This window comes from Diuraphis noxia, unplaced genomic scaffold (assembly GCF_037042655.1).
Source record: "Diuraphis noxia isolate RWA-SAM2 unplaced genomic scaffold, SU_Dnox_SAM2 contig0006, whole genome shotgun sequence".
Taxonomy (NCBI): domain Eukaryota; kingdom Metazoa; phylum Arthropoda; class Insecta; order Hemiptera; family Aphididae; genus Diuraphis; species Diuraphis noxia.
The window spans coordinates 445315-470615 of NW_028301716.1; the positions used below are offsets into that span (position 1 = coordinate 445315).

At 26.7% G+C, this 25301-nt stretch overlaps 1 protein-coding gene across 4 annotated transcripts; it reads right to left on the minus strand.

The window, feature by feature from the left end:
- Window positions 1-36: 36 nt before the first annotated feature.
- Window positions 37-21199, minus strand: LOC107163189 (transmembrane protein 63). Of its 4 annotated transcripts, XM_089229961.1 has the most exons (16): window positions 20122-21103; window positions 16887-17042; window positions 16731-16813; window positions 16532-16672; window positions 16262-16453; window positions 15228-15413; window positions 15052-15132; window positions 14713-14890; window positions 10906-11120; window positions 10453-10600; window positions 10173-10366; window positions 5870-6058; window positions 4979-5115; window positions 4629-4909; window positions 2222-2519; window positions 37-2149 (listed from the first exon to the last, which is right to left on the minus strand). In XM_089229961.1, exons 2-15 carry the CDS (start codon window positions 17025-17027, stop codon window positions 2226-2228), a joined length of 2460 nt encoding a protein of 819 aa, XP_089086087.1. In that variant the 5' UTR covers window positions 17028-17042; window positions 20122-21103; the 3' UTR covers window positions 37-2149; window positions 2222-2225. The 4 variants fall into 4 exon arrangements, with proteins under 4 accessions (XP_089086087.1, XP_015365957.2, XP_089086086.1 ...); XM_015510471.2 differs by having other exon boundaries at window positions 37-2519; window positions 20111-21171; XM_089229960.1 differs by having other exon boundaries at window positions 37-2519.
- Window positions 21200-25301: the final 4102 nt, after the last annotated feature.

A 25301-nucleotide genomic window follows, 5' to 3' on the forward strand; every position in this document is an offset into this window, starting at 1 on the left:
ATAAATGTTGATATAATTAACAATAATGCAGGGAAATTAATTAATTTAAACCAATTTAAAAACATTTATTCAACATTTCAAACAATGAAATTAACATAAGTTTTAAAATATATAATATATATATTAATTAAATGCTTTTTATTCAAGAGATTCTAAAAATATTAAAAAGACAAAAAAATAACTACTTTATTCATAAAAAATAAAGCTGGAAAATTTATAACAAAAAAAAGAATTATAAATATACTCGAATACACATTTTGTTATATAATTATAAATTTAAAATAAGGAGTATCCAATCATGGATGAAGTTTTGAATAAATGTTACTGTTTAAGAGTAAACATACACGTGTAATGTTATTTAAGAATGATAATAATTTTCTCTCAATTGGAAATCAAAACAAAATGGGATAGTGAATAAATTATATAATAACAATTAATTATAAGCTATAAAATATTGCAGGTGTCACAAACGTTAAAACAGATATAAGTACAAAAAAAAAATTCTTAATACTAAAAAAAAATAAATAGTTAATAGCTTGCTCTACATTAGTTTAATAATGATTTTTTTTTAGACTAGAAACACACTATACAATTGTAAATTATTGTTTAAAGTTATATAAATGTGTAAAATTTCAATATTTTTTGTTATTAATACAATAAGCCTTACTAAAAATTTTATCACAAACGATTGTGGTGTTGGTATAATTATTAATATATAAATTATCAGTATAGAATTCAATCATATACCATTATAAGTACATTATTTTATAAATTAATTCCTACAAATTTGAAAAACAATATTGCTTACAGTTATGAGCCAATTTGAGTAATGACAAATTATTGGTTATAGAACAACAACAAAAGGTATGTTAAATTAATGTAAATTAATTGTTAGCATATAAGAAAAATTACTATCAATTATTTATCACTTTTTTTTTTTTTTTTTTTTTTTGTTAAAATATTTAAAACTAACATTGACAATGGGAACTAGGTAAAATTATCATATTAAGTTAATAACAATACATTAATGGACAATAATAATTCAAAAGCTTTCACAGAGATCAATATAATTATACAATTATTAATCAATGTGGTTTAAAAAAACAGTAAATCACACAATATAAATATAATTTTATTGCACATTTTTACCATTGCTATTTATCAATTGCCATCAAATCAGTTTTAATTGTATATCATTTACATTTAACTACTATGAACGCTTTGTAAAAATAATAATTTTCAATTTATCAATGGGTTAATTATATTCCATAAGGTAATTAAAATTAATATTAATTTTTTATACATTTTTGATTATTGGTTTTAAATTACTGCTGTTAGAGAAATAAAAAAATATTATGTTGTTTTATACTGTATTCAAAAAAAAAAAAAATTAATAAATAAAAAGCTTTATTATATTCAAGACAATTATTTAACATTTAGTAGCAGTATATACATGTAGTATATAGTAGAGATAATTTTTTTTTGATTATTATCTTGTGCTGTATAACTACATCAAAGAAATAATTTAAAATGGAACATGTAAAATGAAGAGTAAGTTTAACAAATATTTAATTGAAAAAATATTCTTTCATTTTAAGCTATTGTATAAAAAAACACAATGTTGATGAAAAAAGAAGAATATATGTGTTATATAAATATATTAAGAATAACTATAATTGATTATGGTCTGATCAAGAGTAAAATTTCTTTAAATTATAAATTTCAAAGAAATCTCTTATTAGCATAATAATGATAAGAAAAAACGTTTAACATACATAAACTATTGTTTCTATGATATTATTTTTAAACAGCATTAAAAATTATTATGGATACAAAACCTCTTTATTATGAAAATATGATTAAAACCTTATGAATAGGACAATATAATTTACTTAATGTTATGTTTTCTGAATTTGTAGATGTGTTAAAATTAGAACTGTGTTCACCAGTTATTTCTAATAACAATTTCGAGCAAATATTATAGTCAACAGGTAATTTATTTTATGAAAATATTATAATTTATGTTTTAGAAAATATTTTATAGGTAATGTCAGTAATTTCAGCATAAACTATTTTCAATGACAATATAAAATAAAATGAAATCTATAAAGTGAAATAAGATAACTAAAAGTAAAAACGGAATATGTTTCTGAAAAAATAAATATAGATATATATAATATTAATTTTGTTACTATAAAAATAAGAATCACAGTTTTTCTACCTTATTATATAGGAACTGTTTGATTATAATCATAATTCTGGTATAGTTGATCACAGTGATTTTGAGATTCTATAATTACTTTAGTCTGTGGATGATAATCTGATCTATCATCATTATGTCTCATCTCGATTTCCAAATCATCCAATGTTGTACCAGAATCGTTTGGTGTCAACGTAATTAGAGAATTTGCGGCTGTATGTGGCAAAGGTTGACGTAATACTTCAGGGACATAGTCAAAACCATGTGAATGATCACGTCTTCTTGCTGGACTTGGTTGAACTGTACGTGGATTTCTTACCTTAAAAGGTTGAAACGTAAATATGTATTTTATATTATATAGTTCGGTGAAAGACATAAGCGCCAAAATCCTAGGTACTTGTATGCCACAGTAAATAGATATTAAATTTAGAACTATATTGTTCAAAAACTCCAAACATTTAATCTTAATTAACATATGTATTATCTGATTATGATAGATTGTCACATAGACAGTGTATGAGCAGTTTTGTGTTATAACACATTGTTAATACCTACTTCGTGAGCATTTGTGTAAGAACGTCATTCGTTAAAATTGATTTTATAAAAACTATTATGAATAAAGGTGTTGTGTATATTTTATATAACGAACAAAAATATAGATTTTAGCGAGAAATGGCCAGTGGGAATGTGTCATTGAGGTGTAAAAAATAAATATTCTTTATAAAATAGAGATGGATAAACCTATGAATTCAATTGTTCGTGTTAATGGTGAGTAAGGTACATTTTATATGTGTCCGAAATTCTTTTACCAGCTATATACGATACATGTTTTTAACTGTGGAAGATTTAATTAATAACATTTAATTTACTGTCAACTATAATGTAAAACTTCAAAGTTATACGAATCAATGTGGGAATACATACAGAAATTGTAAGAAAAATATAATTTAGAATTTTCTCCAAAAACACTCTTAGTTGATTTTGAAAAAGCAGCATAATATGGATTTTTAGCAGTTTTTCCAAATTCAAAAATAAAATGTTGTAAATTTCATTTGGGGCTATGTGGTTTCGGAAAATTCAAAACTCAGGTCTTTGAAATGAATACATGAAGAACTCTGAAATAGGGATTTAGTTGAATCCTTTTTTTGGTTTGGCTATTCTGCTGTGCACCAAAGAATCTGATTCTTTTGCAGATTTAATATCCATCACATCTGAAGATCAAATAACCCCAAACTTAGTTATTACTTTTTAGAAACATACATTGATTCTAGTAATTTCTATCTAAAATTTGGGCTGAAATTCTGTATAATGAGGTTATATGAACTACAAATGCAGCTGAATCATATCATCAACATTTAAAAGATCAAATTTATGTGGCACATTGTTCCATTCATATAGTGATCATACTGATAAAGTATCATTTTTGCATGTATACCAATTATAATTTACTACCTATTGACTTTTTTTTTTATAAAATCGCAACGGATATACTAAATTTATATTTATTTATTTATTTGTTATTGAATATTATTTTAGTATAATATATTATACACTATAACTTTTTATAGGATGGCAATTTTTAAATAACTACTTATATAAGATATTCATTTTAGCACAAATTATACAGGGTAATTCTTTTATCAAACAACCCTCATTATTTAAAAAAGTATTCACTTTTTCAAAATATTTTTTTACATAGTTTAGAATTGTTAAAAAACCAACGTTTTTATTAAAAAATTATATTTTTAAATATTTTTTATCCTTGTCATTTTTTAAGTTTTTTACTTTTTTGGATGACAACAGTTTTAATTTCATATTCCAAAGCAGAATATTTTTCTAAGTATTTTGATTCATAAAAATCGAATTTAGGACGAGTAGTTTATGAGTTATAAGTATTTAAAGTATAGATGGGCAGAGTGGAGTGGTACGGGGTTACCCCGCAAAATGTTTGTCCATTACTCCGCTTGTCTAAACTTTAAATACTTATAACTCATAAACTACTCGTCCTAAATTCGATTTTTATGAATCAAAATACTTAGAAAAATATTCTGCTTTGGAATATGAAATGAAAACTCTATGTCGTTATTCAAAAAAGTAAAAAACTTAAAAAATGATAAGGATAAAAAATATTTAAAAATATAATTTTTTAATAAAAACATTGGTTTTTTAACAACTTAAAACTATATGCAAAAATATTTTGAAAAAAGTCAATACTTTTTTAAATAATAAGTGTTGTTTGATAAAAGAATCACCTTGTATATCATTTTTGCATCTTTGGCATTTATTTCAAATTTTGGTTATAACAGATATACAATATTAGATTAGTGAAAATGATAGGTCATTTTTGTACCTTTAGCGCTTGTGTCGTATAGCCATATAGTTCAATATTGTAATGACATTATAATCTAGATTCATAGAATTTACTTACTTGATAAAGTATAGGACTCCATGCAGTACAGTTTCGGAAGAAACATTGAGATAATGTAAATGTTAATGTTATTATAAGTCCAACCAAGGCAAATAAAGTGATATCATGAAGTCCATGACGCAACATTGACAGCGAAGTAAAACTTACTTGTAAAAGTACAATGGAAACCATAACACAATTTATAGCTGTACTATGTATGCGTTTACTAATTTTTGATTTGCCATAAGCAAAATATATATTATAACGGTCAACGAAATGTTTAGTAACCATATACAAAAGACCTAAAACCAATAATTAACAATTTTTGGTTATATAAAATGCATCATAAACATTATTTAAATAATGCTTACCAAAGGGTGTTATAAGAGGACAAGAAAGGCTATACACTGTCACAATTGAGAATATAATAAGCATCCAAGCATACTGTACACCAAATGGAAATTCCCAAAGAATAAGTCTTCTAGCACTAGCAGATTCTGCTTTCGATCTATAAATTATAAAATAAAAATGTATTCACCTACTTAATACTAAAATTATTATTCAGTATAAAAAAAAACAAATATTAGAACTATTAATGATTTAAATTCATTATAGTTATCAATAAGAATATAAAGATAATATATTTAATAATCACAGTATCAACCATCCATAATTTATTATACTGGATGCAGTAACAAATTCAGTTTAATTATCTACTTTCATTCATGACTAAAACAACAACTAACAAGATTAATAATAATAATTAATGAAGGGATAGGAAAATTGTAAAATAAATTCAAGACATTTAATTTCCACACAACAATATTAGATGTACAACTAAGTCCTGTTTTAGATTTTAATTTTTAAGTGACAAATATATTTATTTGAATAACTATTTATAAAATTGAGCCTCATCTCATTCCGTGATCATAGTATACAGACTCTGGTCACAGGCCAATCTTGTCCTTACATACAAAGCTAGTATCTTAGAAAAGGAATACTTAATTTAAAAAAATTCTAGCAAGCAAGTTTTATTTTTATTTCTAATTATTATCTACAAACCAATACTAAAATATTTTATAGAATTAAATGAATAATCAAAATTATTTATTTTAGATACAGCCTTAGACCATTATCGTCAACTCAGACCTTTTACTTAGTAATCATTGGCTAAAAAATTTCCAATAAAATTGAAAAACAGTTTAATAGGTTGTTTATATTATTTAAACTATACATAAACTTTTACTGAATATTGCACATACCTTGATAATGATAATCGGAGAGCATACATAAAAAGTTCTGGAAATCGTATGAGTTCTAAACTTGTTCCAATAAGAGCAGACGTAACTACATAGTTCACAAAGAATGCTCCTTTATCAGGTAAAAACACACATTGCCAACGATAAGTCTCAATACCAGCTTGAAATGCAAACATTAGGAATGCTTGGGCACTAAAAATACAAAAGATTTGTTGTATTGTTGTAGCAACAACAATATTAAAAATCTGATTTTGTAGGTACAAACTTGTTTCATGATGCATACATTTAAAATATAAAAAAATTACTTTACTTAATTTATATGATTTTTCATATTTGCAATATGTATATACTATGCATAATAATCTATAGATGATAATTTGCAAAAAATAACTTCTATTACCTACATATATGTATAACTTTTTAATTTTAAGACAATAATTTTTTATGATCTACAAAGAAAAAATACACACAAGCAATTTAAACCTCATAAAATTTTTTTTTAAGAGTTATCCTTTTCCCAAATTAATTCCCATTTAAGTACATTTTATAAAAATATAATTGCATAATATTAAACAGCATATTTGAGCTTTTTTTAAGAGCATATGTTTGCACATATGTCATTTTTTTTTAATACATTAAGTTCTTCTCAGCCCAAGTTATTTGTAAGTAGTAACCACAAATTACAGAAAATCTTTATAATATATAAGTGCTTATTAATTACGTCTTGTGTGAGTAAATGTAAGTATTATTCTTACAGAAAGTCCTAGAAATAATCAGAATTTATGTTTGTATGGATTTCTAAAAGATCTAGACAGATCAAGAATGTGGATTAAAATTTCAGGCACATCTAGTAACACTGGAACAATGGTAGCAACTGCACCTCCCAACAAAATTGTCTTGGAAGCTAAACATCCAAAGTAGAATAAAGCTTAAATAAATAAGTACATTTTGATTGATCTTCACAAAGTAATAGATAACAATTGTTGGAGTGTTTAAAATATATCTTCTTTTTTTTGAAAAAAGTTTAACATTTTTATGAGTTAAAAACAATAACTCGGATATAAAAAGCAATAAGCAAAAAAGGTGGAAAGTGGGTACCATTCTGTTGTGCAATAGTTGTCAACTATATCATTATAATGGATATGTTATACTTGAAACCAATGATAAATCATTGCATACAATGACCTTGAGTGGAGACAATTTTACCTCGTATAAATAATCAAATTTAATAACAAAAAAAAAATATTAATCAAGTATTATATTTCAAAAAGTGCCAGGCATTTATTTAAAATCAAAAGATTTTAATTCGTTGAGTTTTTCATCAATTCATTATCAAACAATGATAAAAATATAAACCTACCAAAGTATATATGTAAAATATCATAGACTAATAATGAAAGACTTTTCTCTCTGTCTTTATTACATGCTTTTCTTTAACTCACAATGTTTCATTCATTCATTTCTGTTGTCATCAAATCTTGTGAGTTCAATTTAAGTCACTTCTACATAACCTAGGAGACCATAGCAATGACCCAGTTGTCAGTTCTTGACCTGAACAAACAGGTTGCCGATGGCGGGTGTACCTGGAGGTCATCTCCAGAGGCGCAACAAAAAAAATAAATAAATAAAAACATACTTTTCTTAAATTCTTAATAATACTTATTACATGAACGAAAAAGTTGAAAATAAACTTACTAGTAAAACAATTTCTTAATGAAACTTCAAGGTTATCAAGATATTACAAAAATTGAGTTTAAAATGTATTTGTTGCAAAATTTTTAAAACTTGTGAATTACAAAAAACGAAAAGCATGGGGCTCCTATGAGTCAAGAATATCTCTTACAAAATTATAAGTATAATCAATAATCTTTAAAATATTTATCATAAAGTTTATCTAATGATTCAGTTGTAGAGTGACTTTATATTGGAGTTATCATAAGTGCACCATGCTTTTCGTTTTTTGTAATTCACAAGTTTTAAAAATTTTGCAACAAATACATTTTAGACACAGTTTTAGTAATATCTTGATAACCTTGAAGTTTCATTAAGAAATTGTTTTAAAAGTAAGTTTATTTTCAACTTTTTAGTTCGTGTAATAAGTAGTATTAAGAAAAGCATGTTTTAAAAAAAAATTTTTATTTTTTTCATTTTTATAAATCTTCATCAGTTTATAAATATTTAAGATCAACACATTTTAATTTATTTGGATTTATTTACAATAAAGCGTTGGATCGGAGCTTGAAAATTCAAACCTAACATTAATTCTGATTTGTATAAACAAATAAAAATGAAAATTAGTTCCATGAAGAAACATTTTGTAACCTAATATTTGATGAATGAAAATAAAAACACCTTAGAAAACGGCTAATATATTCAAGTTTTAGATATTGTTAGAAAGTTATGACTTATGAATAATTGAATACTTTTGGGAGGAATAATGTGATTAGAAAGTAAAGCAATGATTTAAATAAGAGGAATTTATTTGCCATGAAAATTACCAGTTTCATATTTCCTCTAATTTAGTTATATGAAAGCAACGCCTTTATCAGAGAGTATTATGTAACTAATTTATAAGTTAATAAGTAGAAAACTGCATATCACAGCAATTAAATATGATCCATACCAAAACAATAGATCAGCATCATCAAAACTATGTTTTAGTAAAGAAAATCCATGGACTTATAAGTAAATGATAATCAAATACTTGCTGTGTATTATGTTTCACATATTATTAAGAATATAAGCAATAACTTATTAACGAGTGACATAACATTTAAGAATAATAATAGATTCTTATCAAGTTATCAAATATATAAATACGGTTAATAAATGTAAGACAACCTCTCACACTCTTAAAAAGTTATAGACTGCCATATAAATCCTAGACTATTAAAAAAATTGTCTTGTAAATTGGCTTAACAAGTTTTTTTTTTAATCAATGTATGTCACTATGCGTACCTGTATCAATACTAACAAGTTATCCAGCTCCTCATGCATATGAATTTGTAAAAGAAGTTAAAAGAACGTCACACCTGCAGGTGTTGTCTGCAGGTGTAAGAACACTTGAATGACATACCAAATTTCCATTTGCTAATTTCAATACGGTGCTATCAGTATTGATATAAGAGTAAATTAACAATTGACCTACTATAAAACTTTAAAAAAAAAACATTATCTAAGTTTTCATGATCCGTTTTTTACGATGTTTTAACTTTTAAAATAATGAGTTGTGAGCATTTTAAAATATTAATATTTTATCAATGTCTTGATTCAAATACATATTTTCAAGAAAGTGATGATGATGACAACAATATTCAGTTACTAGCTCTTCATATTTATTTTCTTTGTTCAATGATGATAGTGCATCATATAGTTGTAACATTTCCTTTGTATTCTGATTGTTATTTTAGTGGGTATTTAAGCAAAAATTAATAGATATAAAAATTTTCGATGGTTACTTTATAAATTATGTATTTAACAAAAACACTGTTTTTATAACTGATATATATAGAAAGCAAATGGCAACATATAACAATAATTGTTTATAAAGTATAGCATTTACAGTAATTACTTCCTTTAACATTTTAAATTCAATGATTGAATGATGATTCAACTAAATAATATATTTTATCATAATACGTACCACTAGAGGTAATAAACATAATATAATATTGTTTGTAAAATAAAATTATGAATAGGATATATTTTCTTATTGCAGATTATTTTTAACAGGTTTTCTATACAGTATACGGGTATAGAATATATATATATATATATATATATATATAGCGACAATCACACCTCCATCATCAATCATTCCATGCAGTAGTAATTTTTTTCTATTATGACACGCTATCTATTGACGAAATTCGCAATTAATAGGGTCCAACATTTTAGATGCCGTGAACCATTTGTGTATATTTTATCAATATGTTTGATGTATTTTTGAATTAGAATAAGAAGTTTTAAATTTGCATTTTTAGAGCATTTTAGGTGTTTTGGAGTTCTGAATCTAAAATTTGAATGTTATTTTATTTTAAAATTGTTCATTCTATTTATTGAATTTATATACATTTAACAAACCATAACTATGTACAGATTAATAAATATAGATCTAAATCTATAAAAAAAATTAAAATCCATAACGAACAATTCTGCCTGTTAAGCTTTTACAATTCTTTAAAATTTATAGTAACATTGAAACCAAATGTTATTATTTATATCAAAATTATTAAAAATAAAAATAATTTTAGAGTATAATTTTGAATTTGTAGGGCATATTACAACCCTAATTATAGCTACTTACCTAGTTAATCCCAAAGATGGAAGTATCAAACACATAAAAAGAAGAAAAACAAACGTTTTGCGCATAATGGAATGATTTCTTTTAGATCTTGTCCAATGACTAAGCCACTGATCAGACCTTATAACTAATACCGGTAATAATGCAGCCGCAGTCCACAACAATAATGTAGGCATAAATTCTGATAAAATAGGACTCTGTTAAAAAATTGAAAAATTATTTTTTTTAAATCACACTATAAGCTATTATTTTATATACTGCGATAAAATAAATATCAACTTACAGCTTTTTCTATTTCTCTGAGCTTAAGAGTGTCCATAACATTCAAAACAATTACAGGAGTAGTCAAAAAAAATAAAATTATCACTAAAAATGAATTTGTTAATACAATTTTACAATATCGATTGTGAGATGGTTCAGTCAAATTTTCCCTAGAACAAAAACCCATAACTAATTATTTTAAAACCAACATTGATTGTGTATAAGCATTATAAATTTGTAGTTAAGGATTAGTAATTAATTTGAAATAATTTTTTAGCAATAATTAAACATTACATTAATCAATTTAATTATTTTTTGAAATAACATGAAAAATAATAATAATAATATGAAGTAGTGAAATTTCAATATTAGTAAATTGATAAATCCTCATAAAGTTTGTTTAAAACTTTATTACTTATGGATATATTATTTCATATCTTAACTAGAAAATATGCATATTAATAATATAAATTACCAAAATATATCATCAGGAGGAGGAGCAAAAGTTACTCTCCAACGATAAGGCTGAAGTAGACCCGCTACAGAACTGGTAGGTGGATTATGACGACCACATTTGGATAACTTGTAAACGTGATCTTGGTGAATGAGTCTAGCTGTATGTATTGTTGTCATAGTTACAAAAGCTATACCAAGAGGTCTCTTTAAAGCGGATTCTTTTTCTGCTTCTAACTAAAAGTAATAAATAAAATAAGTAAATATAATAAATAAGATAGGTTATCTTAGAGCCGGTTGCTCTCTGTTAAGAATATATTGTACTAACTATAAATGTATAGATGATAACAGATATTATAAGATGAGCAACATTAATAAAGCAACAATAGTCAACTATTTCCTAAAAATTTTAATGATCAATAATGTGACTATTACAATTGTGCAGATGCTGGTTATCTCAAGAAACATAATTTTGTAAAAATTAAAATTTTAAATTATCATATTCAATATCCATGAAAATAATCTCATCTTCATTACATGATCATTGTAAATTGATTCTGATTACAGGCCGACCAGTCTTATTCTTACGTACAACGCCAATATCTTATACAAATACACTTAATTACATAAAAGTCTAGCAAGCAAGTTGTATTTTTTTTTTCAAATTTCTATCTATAAATTAATGCAAAAATGTTCAATAGAACTAAATTAATTATCTTAATCAATTATTTCAGATACAACCTTAGGCCATTATCAACAACTCAGACCTTTTACTTAATAATTACTGCATAGTTATAGCACATTATGTTCACCATTAAAATGGGGTATAATAAAAATTTACATTTTGAATTAATAATTATATTAACTCAGATTTACTAACAATTTATAGAACAATGATGAAACCATATGCCTTAAATCAATTCAAACTATTATTTGTGCAATATGTGATCAACCACACAAGTTAGAATGAACCATGTACATTATAATAATCATTGAAGTCCCATTATTTAATAGATAATAAATTTGGCTATAGCATAACTATTGAAGTTGTCTTAAGATTGTTGATAGTGGACCTTTTTTAAGGAGTTGGATTTAAGCAATATACATTGAGGGTGCTGTGGGTATAGTTATGGCAGACCACTAGCATTCATTCCTAAAACACTTTAGATAATTGAAGATAAACTACATCTAAAAACCATAGCATATGTACGTGGAGTTACACTACATTATATTTTGCGATCAAATAAATATCGACTCCTTTGACTATAGAGGTACCAAACAACGAAAGAAAATTCATCTGGTAGTCGGTACTGAAAACCTGATTTTCATTTTAAAGATATGTTTGAGTCTCTTATTTTTTAATACTGTAAGAAATAAAATTTCGATCTATTAAATTATCTAGTTAGTATAGAATTAAATTTTTTTTAATGTACTGTAATGTCAATAAAAAAAAATAATAATTTCTTACAAAACCTTGAAAAGAAGCAAATATTTTTAAATATATTTTCAAAATTTAAATTGGACTCATGAAAGTATATATATATATATTTTTTTTTGGTCTGAATTCACGGAAAAACGATTCACTCTCAACAACCTTAATTACAATATATAGCAGGTACATCTCAAAACAAGGAAAATATTCTACTTTTCATTGCATTTTATTTTATCCATGTGACAAAATTAATGAGTGAATTTTATTCAATTATTAATTCTGAAAACGCTATATTAGACTTGAAACTTTTGAAATCAACAAATGTTTGCTAAGGTAAAAATATAAATGCAATGGAGATTATATTATAAATAGATGAGTTGAGATACTTCCAATAGTTCCGACTTGGATATTGAAAATAGTAGAAGGAATTACAGATGTTGAATATAAAGGGACCAATCCTTAAAACTAACATCGTCATTTAAAAGCATCAAAACCGGTGCGTTTTTAGAAGAAAAAAATTATCTCTTGCATGAAAAATCATCATACCTTATAGAAAAGTCGGATTTTGTAATTTTTTTTTATTTTCTTTAAAATAAGAGAAAATTTTTAAAGTTGGATTAAATGCTGATTTAATTTATTAATGAGAGGCAAGAGTTAATCCCATCCCGTTAAGTATTTTTTGTTGAATAGAGGAGTTGGAAAAACAGGCAGTGACACCTATAAGTGTTTTAAACGGATATTATTAATTGTATTTAAAATTATTTTTATTATTATACATACCTTTATACTATTTAATTTTACAAACATGTTTGATGAATGGCTTAAGAGGATGTCAGCGCACTATTTGTTTTCTCTCTCTGACCCACGCGTAACATAGACAAAATGCATTTACGAAGAATCATTTTTTCTATGTCTTTAAGTAATTTTAGAGTAAAACCTTCCATTACAAAAAAGATAAAGAATAATATTTTTGAGGGAATGATATATCAATTTTATATTTTATTGATATTTGACTTTCAAAATAAACAAAAAAACACTGTACATTTAAATAATGTTTAAATTATTAAGAGACAATATTTAGACAAATCAATATGTCATTCCCTCAAAAATATTATTTTCTATCTTTTTCGTAATGGGAGGTTTTACACTAAAATTACTTCAAGATATAGAAAAAATGATTCTGTGTATATGCGTTTTGTCTATGTTACGAGTGAGCCAGAAAGAGAAAACAAATAGTGCGCTGGCATCCTCTTAAAGTAACAATAATAATGTAAGCAGAAATCGTAAAATATTAAAGATTTAGGAGTTTAATTTTTTTAGTAGACATCCTATCAGTATAATATTAACAAAAGAAAACATCTATGTTACTGTTATCTAATAGTTAAAATAATCAATCATTTAGTAATGGTGCTATCCAAATATCAATTAAGTTTAAAGTTATATTCAGAGTTCCTATGTGTGTTAACTTAAATATTTTTTATAGTCATTCTATTATTAAAGATATTTATATAATTTCATCGTCAGACTACTAGATAATACACACTTATTTCAAAAGCCATGTAGTTCTGTGATTGAATATTAACTAATGCTAGTTGTAATTACAATAGTTGCTTAAATTTGTAATACCTACTTAACAGATTAATTTAAAGAATTAAATGAAAATATTTTAATACATCTTTTAAACCGTTTTAATCCTATCATATAAACGTATCAAGTTATAAAAACCGTTAAAAAATGTAAACCATTTAAGTTAAGACATTCGCACTATGTAGTTTAAGAATTTAAAATCAATTTAATTTCAAACAGTTTTAACTAAGGATGGGCAAATACTAGAATGGATACCCAAAAAACCTATCAAACTGCATAGTATATCACAATTTACAAATACACAGGTTAGGTTATCAATATTAAATAATCATTTATTACCATTAATAATCAATGTTTTCAAGGTAATATTTATGTTATGGGGTATAGGTTTTATTATTTATCAGTTGATAGTATCGGCTCATGCGTTTTGTTTTAATATTTCCATATATTATCGGGTATCGGTTTTATATAAGCAGCACATATTGGAGTATCGGATATCGGTAAAAAAGTGGTTTTAACGCCATCATATAAACAGTAAATATGCTCTTCTTTTCAGTCAGAATGTTTATTGTGCATGTATTATAGTATGAATGCCTTGGGAATTAAAAATGAATTGTTCAAAACATACTATATAAAAATAAATATAAACAGCCGTTATTAATATTACATGATAACTGTTAAGCAATTACATAGATTTTTTCACCAAGTATTTAAATTATAAAACACATTTTTTTTAAACAAGGTTACTCTATAAGACTTAAATAACAAATAACCAACAGTTTACTAAAATTGATGTCATAAATTTCTTACTTCTGTTTTTAGCCGAGCTTCTTCTTGAGAATAATAATCAATAGCATCTAAATTATTAGAACTACAGAAACCGCAACAAATACAAATATAACCACAAACATGGGGTTGCACTGTCAGACGTTCACCTACAGTTTTTAAATGATTTTCACAATATTGTCTAGCTTGAACTGCAGCATTTCTATACATATAAACAAATAATAATTAATAAATAATAAATTAAACTTTATAAAATATTAACTAATTATTTATGATATAAAATGTTATATTAAGTTAACTAGTAATAGTTCAATATTATAGAGGCTCATATTTACTAATTACTAAAAAATGTATTTAATGTACCTGTCTCTATCTAATTCATTAGCTTTGTTGACATCATACGCAAGTTGAATATTTTCTACTTCACACTCGGGATATGCCTCTCTAAAAATTAGTTGAGTATAATTAATAGATACCTAATATTTAACAATTTGCAATGATATCGAAAAAAAAAACAAATAATCATAAAAAATACTAACTTAAAATGTCGATCCATATCATTTATGTCAGAATTTCGTCTGGGAATATTTGTTATCATCAACGTACGTGACCAACATTCACCATTTTCTTCTAATTTAAGATTTACAGAAAACCTTCTCATAATGCAAATAGTTAATGGAAAATATAACATGGCTATAGTCACATGTACCCAAAGCCAAGGTGAACTAAAAATGAACAGTTTGTAAATTATACACATATACTAAGACAACATATTAAAAGGACGTTATACCCGCATGTCTCCTTTTTCCAAGAGCGTAACTGCGTAACATAACAAATTGTACACTCGGCAGATCACGTTTAGCTCTGTCAGTTTAAATGTTAGAGTGAATTGACATTTAAGACAACCTCATGAGCTTTATATTATATTTTGATTTAGAAGTGAGTTATAAGTATTTCAATATAGTAAATTGTTTTGTACCACTTAAAAAACTCATAACTCGCTTTAAAATTAAAATATAATAACAAACCAACAATATTGCCTAGGTATCTTACCTTTAAATTTTATGAGAGGTCAATTCACTCTAGTTTTTAAACTAACCGAGCTAAACGTGATCTGTTGATTGTACACAACTTGCTATGTTATGCAATTGTAAGATGGAAACAAAACATGCGGTTATAATGTCCTCTGAAACTTTACATTAAACCAGATAAAGGCACCAAAAACAGTAGCATAGATTTTATGTAATACTTTAACCTAAAGGGTGTTTACACACACATGTATGCACATTATTGTTTGCTATTCAACATGATCATACGTGAACGTGAACATACATTTGTATTTAGTTTTATGTATGGATGTACATACACATATTGTGCTATGTACTAACTAATGCACACAAATCAATCATAAAAACTAAACGCATATCTTGAGGCTTGTTATCAGAGTTAATTAAATGTTCAACAAACACATATAAAATTCTCACAAATAACATGACTGCTCTCTCATGCTTATATCTATATGTTACTTATGTAATCCAAACCAGACATTGTGAGTTCTAATAATATAACTTACTCAGGATGAAGATTACTAACAGTAGTATGTCCAAATGATCTTTCATCACCTTCTAGATCACCAGCAAAATTTATTGGAAGTACCACACCTAAAGAAACTGCAGTAATTATAGCCATTAACACCATTATGTGCCTTTGGAATGATAAATATTGAACAGCATCGTAACCACATTTACGTAAAATTTTTTCATCTCTAAAATAATAGGATACAAATAGGTATAGCGAGTATTCACATTATGAAAAAAAATATTTAAAAAAAATGTTTTATTACCTAAGTTGTATAATTGTTAAGAACCAAGAAAATAAACCTCTATCAACAGGCATTGAGTTGTCTAATGTAGTTGTAGAATTACCATCTTCAATGTTATTCTCTGAATTTTCATCAGTTGTACCATAAAATATACGAGACCACCTAAACAAATTATTATTCAAAATAGTATGAATACATAAATTTTTTTTTTAAATCTTACTTTTCATAATCTTTATTGACTAATGCTAAACGTCCATAATCCCATGCTCTTTTCCTCATGAAAGCAAAAAATAAAACTAAGAGCTGAAACATACATTGTAAGTTGTGAATTTGTGATTCATATATAGGAATTATTATTAAAAATATTCATACTTACAACACACCCTAAGGCATTGAGTAAAAGAGTTTCAGGTATTCCTTCATAAGCTGTAATAAGAAGTCTATTTCTCGTTCGATTATAATAATTACATTTATCTTTAGCAGGACCATTAAATTCATGAAATATATTGCTATCCATCTTCAGTTAGTATTCCTATAACAATACATCAAAAACAGTCGAAAATTATAAAACCAAATTAGATACCTATATAAGCAATTCAGTATTTATGAAAACCTTAGATCATATACTATGGATGTAGCTATGGGTATAATTGTGTCCAACATCATCCATCCCAAAAGTTAGGGGCATGCACATTTGTGTAGTGTACCGTGAAATTCTAATGGTGGTGTGGATGATGTTGGACACAATTCGGTATACGCATAGCTCCATCCATAGTATATGATCTAAGATGAAAACTATACTAAAACTACTAAAACTGTACATTCAAGTGATAAAATAACTGATTGTGTCATGAAAGAATTGAACAATAGATTGATAATGTGAGCATTACTGATTAGATCAGGAATCAGATATAATTAACTGATTACGTGAAAACAACTTAAGATAAGAATAAGCATTTTTCAATTCTTCAATTAAACAATTTAAAATGTTATTAAGTAACTAATGTACTTATATTCAACAATTACTTAATATCTAACAAGGAATTGGATATTTAAATACTGATGCTCAAAAGTTATTATTCAAATTTAATAGGTACCTATTGAGTTAGTTTACCACAAAAGAGTTGTCAATAATTGTAAATTAATAAATATTTTTATAACCGTAATAAAAGTTACAATAAAAATAGCAATAAAAGTAGCACACCCAATTATAAGTTATAATTTTGATAATAAATAAAATGAATTAGGAAATGTAATCTATAAATATAAATATTTGCTTTTAATAAAAACTAAAGTAAAATTGACATTTTATAAATAGTATTACAAAGCATAAAAAATTAGTTAGTCTCCTATTAATTTATTTTATTGGATGGATATAAAACACACATACTAAAGAATCTAATCATTAACAAAATATTCTTCGAAATGTAAAAAATGATTTTTTATTATATGTATACCACTGTATACCAGGTGGTAAACAGACGTTTCGCCCCGTCAAAAAAACCAGTCAACGGAAGTTTTGTCCCCGGCAATTTTTAAGATAGGACGTTTCGTCCTGGAGAGTTATAAGACATAGGACGTTTGGTCCCCGGTATATTTTGATTAAGGGACATTCGGTTCTCGGGTTCTACGGTTTCTCAATAAACAGCATTCAGACATTAAATTATATTAAATTTCGAAGTAATAATACTAGGAAACTTATACTAGCAAACAAGAAAAAAAATAACAAACGCTTGGAAAATTGTATGACTGAGTACATTAATGAGAAGCTTGCGTGAATTGAATACTTAAAGAAAGTTTACTTCCAATTTGCAAATCAACGATTTTAAATAATTATATTAATTATATTTTATATTTTATTATTTGTATTTTGTACCTACTCCAGTGGCGGACGAGAAGGGTTTTACTGTACCTTTCAGTTGAAATAAAAATATAATAATATTATTATAAATATTTTTATTTATGCATAATTTAAAATTAATTAATTAAATGTTAATAGTATCAACCATATAGGTATATTTTTAAAATCAAATTGGTTAACCCTCGATTACACACATTAAAAATATTTATGAGGTTCCACGCACACGGTGTTTTTGACTGTGTAATAAAATATTTCAATTAAAACTCGATAAATTGAAACAATCATTATTTTATTGATTTTAAATAATTTTTAAATCAAAAATTAAAAATTAATAATTTTAAATCACTTTATTGATACATAATATAAACAAATTAAACTTCGTAGTTACACACAGTATGGCGAACCAATGTCAACTAGCAACAATCTTGCCAGTCTCAATGAAAATAAAATATTCATTTATGTTTTATAGATAGAAAATAACGTCTTATCGGTGATATGAGATTTAAAAAAAAAAAACCATATTTTGAGTTTTCATAAAATTAAATTGTGTATTAATGTCACATTATACCACGCACATGGTCTTTTAGACGGTATATTGATAGGTAGTGAACTTTGAACCCTTCTATAGTACAGGCATCAAATCGTAAACAGTCAGGAGTTGTATCTAATTTTAGTTTATCATCTAATTAGAAGGTACATAGCTTGAGTTAGGTTAATATTTCGTATTTTTGAAACAATGAACAAAATTCTAAAAGCCCGGTCTTTTTGACCGTGAAGCATGTGCTGTACGGTTAATGGAGATAAAAGAGAAACTTTAAAATAAATACTAAAATATTAGTTATATTCTTCATTAACCTTGTTTACAAACTATATATTTACTATAAATTCAATTCATGATTAAATGTACCAAATATAAGCAACTTGACCACTGATTAACTTATCATCAAATTGTTGAATATTTTCCAAAGAAAGCCTTCTTAATTTCAATCTTTGTCTTCTTCCACATACCTCACTTGTTGAAATACTCTATAACCATCAATTTAAAACCCACATATCATACCTGATTGTTATTCTTATTGTCTGACCAGTTTCTTATCATCCCTTTTAATTCTCAACAACTATAAACAGAATGATACTAAAAAAAATCAATCTAGTATTTATAAATCAAAACACGATTCCAGACACTCAATTTGAATTGAAAACACAATCTTTCCTACATTAATTCCACATGATAATTTAAGTTATATGCCAATCCCTTGAAAATAAACTATGATGTACATGTATGGATTGTTTAGGATGTCACTCAAACTTTTGATTATGAGCGATTTCTTTGAAAATTTAGGTTATTTTCTTCAGGACTTTTTATTATTTATAATACAACTGTATAGGTACAAACAAGCAGTATCTTTAGTAAGTGGTGAAGATGAACTGTCCTGTATATATAACTAAAAACAGATGTTCCATAGGGTAGCAGTTTAACTCCAGTTTTATTCATTCTGATATTACCCACTCAGGTTTTGGATATCTTCGCTAATGATACTGGCATTATCTTAATGATAAATTCATTCTAACTCCTCAAACTCGAGTGACCTGAGTCAGGTCCTATTTCCATTCAGAGTAAATTCTATTGTAAATTGTCAATAAATCAAGTCAAGGATGCTTACAAGAACCATCTCACTAGGCCTGGCAGGTATTACCTACAACTAACTAGGTATAAGGGATCTAACTAACCCACTTACTGGGTACTTACTTCGTTGAACAGCTGTGTGGTGTCAATGAGTCAGCTTCAGTTCAGTCCATCGTGCTTGAAAACATATCTTATTTTATAGGCGGAACAGTCATAGCGTGAAAGAAAATATTGATAATATGGATGAAAAATAATATCTTCCGATAAACACTACAGTCGTATGACGCGGAGTCGTATCTTCGAAGAATTGACTAACTCACGATATTAATTTCCGTTGATATTTGGTATTCCAGTTGCGACGGAAAAAGAAGAAAAAATATTAACGACGGCAGACGGAACAATGATTAATGATGTTATCTTTTTTTATCTACACATAATTAGTTATCAACAATCATAATTCCATTTCGATACGTTAATAAAAACAAAGCTCTTGACCGGTAGGAGTGGTAAGAGGTATCGAGTTCGGAGTGTTCGGACTCCGGATGTCAAACATCTTAGTCGTCCAACGACTAATTTTTTATCTTGAAACCATCAACAGAATCGAAAATTAGTTTTTATGGATTTACGACGTACGCGCGGGTATACGCCTTCACGGCTTGCTTAACACACCTACTACAGTTATACTACCGTAGTGCCGCAGCCGTTATCGATTTGAGCTCAGAAGCGATAAAACATAAAACTATAAAAGCTTTAAAACGGAACTATGGCTGGCGCGTGGTTAAGTAGTAGTTTTCAAGCCACTGACCAGACCAGTACCCACTAACCGCGACTGAAACGATGAGTCTCTTGGTGGGAGGCACTCGCTGTGTGTACCACGATAACCATAGACCTTGTACTTGTAATCCTGGTATAAAGTCTTAGGTGGTATGGGATGATAGTATAATTAAGTACGATCGCGGTCACTGATAAGCAGACGGTAACACACGGGACGACGTGTCCGAATCCGAATATTCCGAACGCCAAACAATCGATAACAGGGTCCGTTGTTGCGCAAGCGCCAACAACGGTCTTTGTCTCACTAGTGAAGTAGACACTATGCAGCTGGTATAGTGGTATGTAGCTGCTGCATAGTTGGTAGGTATAGCCATGATTTTCCCAGTTTCCCATTAGGTAGATGGCACTCACACAGTCACACACGCACGGGCTCTTTCACTATCACACACCACACACGACGTCGTGAATACGGTATGTTGAATAATGATACTACAGTAACAGTATCACTGATACTATTAATTCAGTGGTTCTCAAGCTTTTTTGGTTCACGGCACAATATTGTACAAAACAAGTTTTAGAATACTCTACACAGATGTAATGAAATAAAGTACTGTTTTCAATATTTTTTTACCAATGTAATCATTACTCATTAGGTAATCACAAATATCAGAAATCAGACAATAGACATTTCTCGCGGCACATCGGCCGAGAGCCACTGTAAACGTTGACGATGCGTATGTGCACTGTGTATACCTACCTATATTGATTTATCAATGACAGTATAAGGGCTTCGTACGTTTTTATTTGAGGGTGGAACTATCGATTTTTAATTATTACGGTCGACGGGTTAGGTTTCATTGTTTCACCTACATAATAATACGTAAAATAATATTACATTTTGTGTTAATAGATTCTGAACGAATCAAGGAAAAAACCATAGAAAAAAAACCAAACGAAAAAAAAACCATGAAAATAAAAAGCAAATTTTTATATTTTGCCATATATTATTATGTCATATTTCATTAGACATAAGTTTTAATTTCTAATTAAAAACGTAGATCAATAATAATTCAACTGCCCAGGTGTTTTATCTGTTGAATACTTTCGTAACCAAATTTGTACATTTTGAACAATTAAAAATAATAAATATATATTTTTATATTTAAAAATACATAAAACAGCTGAACTTTGTTATACCTACTTTGTTTTGGTAGTAGCAAATGTCAATTTAGTGCAGGTTCTTCGAGATGGTATGTGGATGGGGTATCCGGACAATTTCCCCCCGGACATTTTCCCCCCGATTAATATTAATATAATTTATTGTTTAATAAGAAATTACTTTTTTTTAAATAAAATATTATTTTTATATTAAGTAATATTATTTCCTCCTTATTTATGGAATTTACATAATGCTATAAAGAAAAACACAGGTAGAACTAATAATATAAGTGAAGGTTTCAATAATAAATTTAAAACTTTAGTAAGAACTCAGCATCCAAATATTTGGATGTTCATTGAAGCACTACAAAAGTCAAATTCAATGACAATTAATAAATTATTAAAAATTAAAACAGGTACGGTTTTTTTACAAAATAAAATAAATATGAAAGACGATTACAAAATATATGCTTAGATATAAAAAAAGAATCAGAAATTAAATGTTTTTTACAAAATATATCATTTTTATGTCGAAATTTTTAGACTATTATCCTTATATAATTTTTTTACGTTTTATTATACAATTTTTATTATATTTATGAAAAAAAAATCTAATTTATAGTATAAATTTATAAAGTTAATTATAGTATAATTGATTATATTTATGAAAAAAATAACATTTTATTCAAAAAAAAATAATTTCTTATTAAATAATAATTAATATTATATTATTCAATAATAAACTTTAAAAAAAAGGGGGGAAATGTCCTAGGGGAAATTGTCCACCATTCTGTGGATGGAAACTTTGCTTTGGCTTCAAAACTTTTTAGTCAGCTGTGTGTCATACGTGTAGAAATAAATAGAAATTTTACAACAGCAGTATACATTCTCTTACAGAATAAAACTTTGACAACTTATGAGTAAATCCTCACTACGCTTTTAAAAAAATGTGAAGAATAACATTTATTTCCTGATCCTGTGGTAGTATACATGTTGATTTTTAACGTGCAGTTATCACAGTTATCAGTTATCACACATATTCTTGGACAAGATATACACATTCAACATTGTTTCTACCATTTAACTCAATCGACCTATCGGAAATTACAAGAGTTAGAGTTGCAGACCCAATACAGAGAAGATCAAAATCCAATCTAATTTTGTGGAAAAAATGGATGGCTTGTCATTTTTACGCGTTGGAGATGTCAAATATGGTATGGTATATTTAAAAACACTGTTCCTGAGTAGGCTGAAATTTTATTAAATTAATTCGATACAACATACGTTAATGGCAAATACAGGCAAGTTAGAAATGAAAGTAACAGAATAGTCTTAAGAAACTGCCCCCCTATTTTTCCACTAAACTTATGGAACAATTCAACTTATTAAATGATGAAGAACGTACGAACAATTAAACCGAAGGATGGAATCATAGGTTTAGTTAATTAGTAGGACAAACACATCCAACAATTTCAGTGCCATCCTAACCACCAATAACGCCCTAGGGCAACAATATTTGACGCCCCTCCGGGACCCTCCCCCTCCCAAAAAAAAATATTGACTTCATATTTTTAATTAACCTCTTACCTTAAATATGTTAAATACTTATTCATTAAAGGTTCCTGCTTATTTTTTTATTATTATTATTGTAATATTATTTATATAAATTAATTTAATTTGTTTTTATGATTTTTTGAAGTTGACACTGATTGTATTATTCTGAGTACATTATAGAAAGAAATATATTATCACTATTTACATATAACAGTATATCCAAATAAAATTATAAAAAATCTTTTTATTCATAAAGTACATATAATTATGAGTTATTTATAATATATTAACATAAATATTCAAAGTACTTTACACCTTTTATATTTATAAGAACAAATAATTAATTTTAATAATTTTAAATGTTTTAATAACTTTATAACAGGTAGATAATATAATATTTTACAATATTTACAATATTTGAACATTATGTATAAACTTATTACTTATTTGGGTTATAAAAAAGATTTTTTCCTAGCTTTAAGTTTTGCAAACTTTTCCACAATATCATTCCAATCTATGCTTCGGACCACTTCATCTTCAATGCTTAAAGTTAAAATAGATAATGCCGATGTTTTTTCATTTGCCAAAGATGAATGTAAATAATTCTTAACTCTCTTGAGTACAGATAAAGGTCTTTCATCACTCGCGTTAGAGCATGGCATACAAACAAAAATTTTAAAGGCAATTTCAACATTAGGGAAAGTCATTTGAAGTGTTGTAGATTCTACATTTTGTACAAGTGAATAAGCGATGTTTATTTATAGAATTCAGTCGAACCACTGTAACCCGATTTATTTTTACAAGTGGGTAAAATTGATAATGAGTTTATTATTGAATACTAGTATAATCATTAATCAATGACAACTATACATATAGTTATAGACGTTATAGTGATATTAATACATATACAGTGTACATAAAACATAATATCATATCTTTGAGTAAAAAACTAATATTATTAATATTAATAATCATGATTCACAGTCAATCACGGTCGGACAGTCCAGTGTCCACAGATAAGATAATTATATATTATTGAAGGCATATAATATGATATTTACCCTTTAATTTACAATATTTGATAGGTACTTATCTTCGATATTACAATATAAAAAGAAAATATTAATATCTAAAATAAAAACACCAAATTGTCTTTTTATTATTCATTTTATGACGCCCCCTAAGTTCATAATACTTTTGACGCCCTAGGGCACTTGCCCCATTTGCCCCCCCCCCTTGGGACGGCTATGAACAATTTGGACTATTATAAAAAAAATAAGGTTAGAAGTGGCAGCTGATGAAACAAAGTTAGCCCAAATTCAACTATAGGAGTACCGCTAAAGAAACGACAAAAAAACGGTGTACAAAAAAATACAAATCCAATTAAAAAAAGCGGGTAAGTGGGTATCGCGCGCTCTGCTGTACATTGGGGGTGGGGTGGACCTCTGACTAAGGTAGGTTAAATTTGAATGCAATGATAGGTATCATTGTATACGAAAAACGATTCTGAACGGAGACGGTTTATCTGTCTAGGATATATTATAGATTATTAAAAATTTTCAAATCCTAGATTTAAAAAGAACATTTTTTATGAATTTCTAGCTTAAAATAATTTGCGAATTTTCGTCATTTTTACGTGTGTTGTCAAAATTTAAATTTAAATGCTTGTAAAAAAAAAATGTGACTATGCATTTATTTTATTTTTCAACTGCTATTGTAAAAATATATTATGAGCCTTGAGTTAAATTCTCAAATCTTAAAATTAAAAAGAAAAACTTTTATGAATTTCTATCTAAGATAATTTAAACATTGCCGTA